Here is a 2,947-nt window from a genome sequence, read left to right as displayed (position 1 = left end):
TTTGTACTAGTGTGTTTAAGCTGTTACATTTGTCGTAGTGTGATTAAGCTGTTATATTTTGTCCTAGTGTGAGTAAGCTGTTACATTTTGTCCTAGTGTGATTAAGCTGTTACATTTTGTCCTAGTGTGTTTAATATTTACATTTTGTTGTATTTTGATTAAGTTATCACATTTTGTCCTTGTGTGATTAAACTGTTATATTTTGTCCCAGTGTGATCAAGCTGTAATAGTTTGTCCTAGTGTGATAAAGCTGTTTGTGCTCTTTTGTCCTTGTGTGATTAAGCTGTTACATTTTGTCGTAGTGTGTTTAAGCTGTTACACTGTGTCCGTCCATGTGTGATTAAGCTGTTATATTTTGTCGTAGTGTGAATAGGTTGTTGCATTTTGTCCTTGTGTGATTAAGCTGTTACATTTTGTCCTAGTGTGATTTAGCTGTTACATTTTGTACTAGTGTGTTTAAGCTGTTACTTTTTGTCGTAGTGTGATTAAGCTGTTATATTTTGTCCTAGTGTGAGTAAGCTGTTACATTTTGTCCTAGTGTGATTAAGCTGTTACATTTTGTCCTAGTGTGTTTAATATTTACATTTTGTTGTATTTTGATTAAGTTATTATATTTTGTCCTAGTGTGATTAAGCTGTTATATTTTATCCTTGTGTGATTAAGCTGTTACATTTATCCTTGTGTGATTAAGCTGTTACATTTTATTCTTGTGTGATTTAGTTGTAACATTTTGTCGTAGTGTGTTTAAGCTGTTACATGTTGTCCTAGTGTGATTAAGCTGTTATATTTTATCCTTGTGTGATTTAGCTGTTACGTTTTATCCTAGTGTGATTAAGCTGTTTCATTTTATCCCTGTGTGATTAAGCTGTTACATTTTATCCTTATGTGATTAAGCTTCGATATTTTATAAGGGGTAAAACCGACCTACCAAAGGATAAAACATGTATGAAGGGTTTCCTGTAATGATCCTGATGGAATTTCTTCAAAATTCCATAACTTTTGATACCCTGCTTCAACGAAGTGGACGTATCTATAATATCGACCAGTGTCTAGGGTTTATGACCAATTCATGTTGGATTATCAACGTTGGAAATTTATAGTTCTTATTTGATACAGAATCATCTAACGTGATGCTAGGGTACATTCAATGTAGGCAATCAATGTAGGCAGTCGTAGGCAGGCAATGTAGGCAGTCAATTTAGGCTGTCAATGTAGGCAATCAATGTAGGCAATCAATGTAGGCAGTCAAGGTAGGCAGTCAATGTAGGCGATCAAGGTAGGCAGTCAATGTAGGCAGTCAATGTAGGCAATCAATGTAGGCAATCAATACAGGCAGTCAATGTAGGCAGTCAATGTACGGAGTCAATGTAGACAATCAATGTAGGCAATCAATGTAGGCAATCAATGTAGACCATCAATGTAGGCAGTCAATGTAGGCAATCAATGTAGACAGTCAATGTAGGTAGTCAATGTAGGCAATCAATGTAGGCAGTCAATGTAGGCAATCAATGTAGACCATCAATGTAGGCAGTCAATGTAGGTAGTCAATGTACGGAGTCAATGTAGACAATCAATGTAGGCAATCAATGAAGGCAATCAATGTAGACAGTCAATGTAGGCAATCAATGTAGGTAGTCAATGTAGGTAATCAATGTAGGCAGTCAATGTAGGCAATCAATGTAGGCAGTCAATGTAGGCGATCAATGTAGGCAGTCAATGTATGCGATCAATGTAGGCAGAGTGTCATTAATCAAAACTAGGTTAAAAAGTAAATAAGGATAAAAAAGAGAGAATTAATTGAATTATTGATGTATTGCTACAGGTGACGGTATGGAGTATGTAAATGGGAGTATGTTCAGCACGAAAGACCGTGACAACGACGACAATGCAAACATAGACTGTGCCCTTTACCGCCATGGTGCCTGGTGGTACCGCGCGTGCTCACATTCTAATCTTAACGGCAAATACATGGAAGACAACGGAGACTCCAAGCAATCCATGTGTTGGAGGTTTTTCTTTGTCGACCGATCACACGTGCCGATGAAGAAAGCGCGGATGGTGATTAAAAGACGATGAAACAAGCTGGAATGATGACAAAAGTTGTCAAGGTGTTTAATGTTTTTGTCAAGCTCTAATATAATTTGGAAAAAAAATACAAAAACAAAACAAAAAGGAATTAAAAACATCCGGTTTTTACAAATTATTACAGGTGTACAGCTTTACAAATCATTACAGGTGTACAGCTTTACAAATTATTACAGGTGTACGGCTTTACAAATTATTATAGGTGTACGGCTTTACAAATTATAACAGGTGTACAGCTTTACAAATTATTACATGTGTACAGCTCTACAAATTACTACATGTGTACAGCTTTACAAATTACTACAGGTGTACAGCTTTACAAATTACTACAGGTGTACAGCTTTACACATTATTACAGGTGTACAGCTTTAGTCGAGGGTAACGAATGTTCATGCAGGGGGTTTAGGTTTCTTAACGAAAAGGAAATAAAAAGGAAAAAGCCTACTCCCATCTAAACGATATGTGTTACTTTACAAATTATACCTGTGTTTCGTTTCAGTATTGAGCTTATATGCTCCCTTCATATTATACCTGTGGTTGGGGTGAGACTTAAAGGTTATTCACGTTAAGTCACTGTGATTTATGTCAGAGTTAAGGTTATAAGCTGCAATACACATTAAATCTGTGATTTTAGTTAGAGTGAAGATTATAAGCTACAATACACATCATAGCTGTGATTTGAATTAGAGTTAAGATTATAAGCTGCAATACACATCAAAGCTGTGATTTAAGTTAGAGTTAAGGTTATAAGCTGCAATACACATTATAGCTGTGATTTTTGTCAGAGTTAAGGTTATAAGCTGCAATACACATTATAGCTGTGATTTAAGTTAGAGTTAAGATTATAAGCTGCAATACACAT

General features: G+C 35.7%; 1 protein-coding gene across 1 annotated transcript in view; it reads left to right on the top strand.

The window, feature by feature from the left end:
* The window catches only part of LOC110447951 (fibrinogen-like protein A), a 17,343-nt gene extending 15,267 nt beyond the window's left edge, over window positions 1-2,076 (top strand). The window contains exon 6 of the mRNA XM_021493950.1: window positions 1,823-2,076. Within this exon, the coding sequence (XP_021349625.1) occupies window positions 1,823-2,076 (254 nt within the window). The remainder of the gene's footprint in view (window positions 1-1,822) is intronic.
* Window positions 2,077-2,947: the final 871 nt, after the last annotated feature.

This window comes from Mizuhopecten yessoensis, unplaced genomic scaffold (assembly GCF_002113885.1).
Source record: "Mizuhopecten yessoensis strain PY_sf001 unplaced genomic scaffold, ASM211388v2 scaffold3689, whole genome shotgun sequence".
Taxonomy (NCBI): domain Eukaryota; kingdom Metazoa; phylum Mollusca; class Bivalvia; order Pectinida; family Pectinidae; genus Mizuhopecten; species Mizuhopecten yessoensis.
The sequence above is the reverse complement of the archived record's forward strand: the minus strand, read 5'-3'. Positions and strand labels throughout refer to the sequence as shown.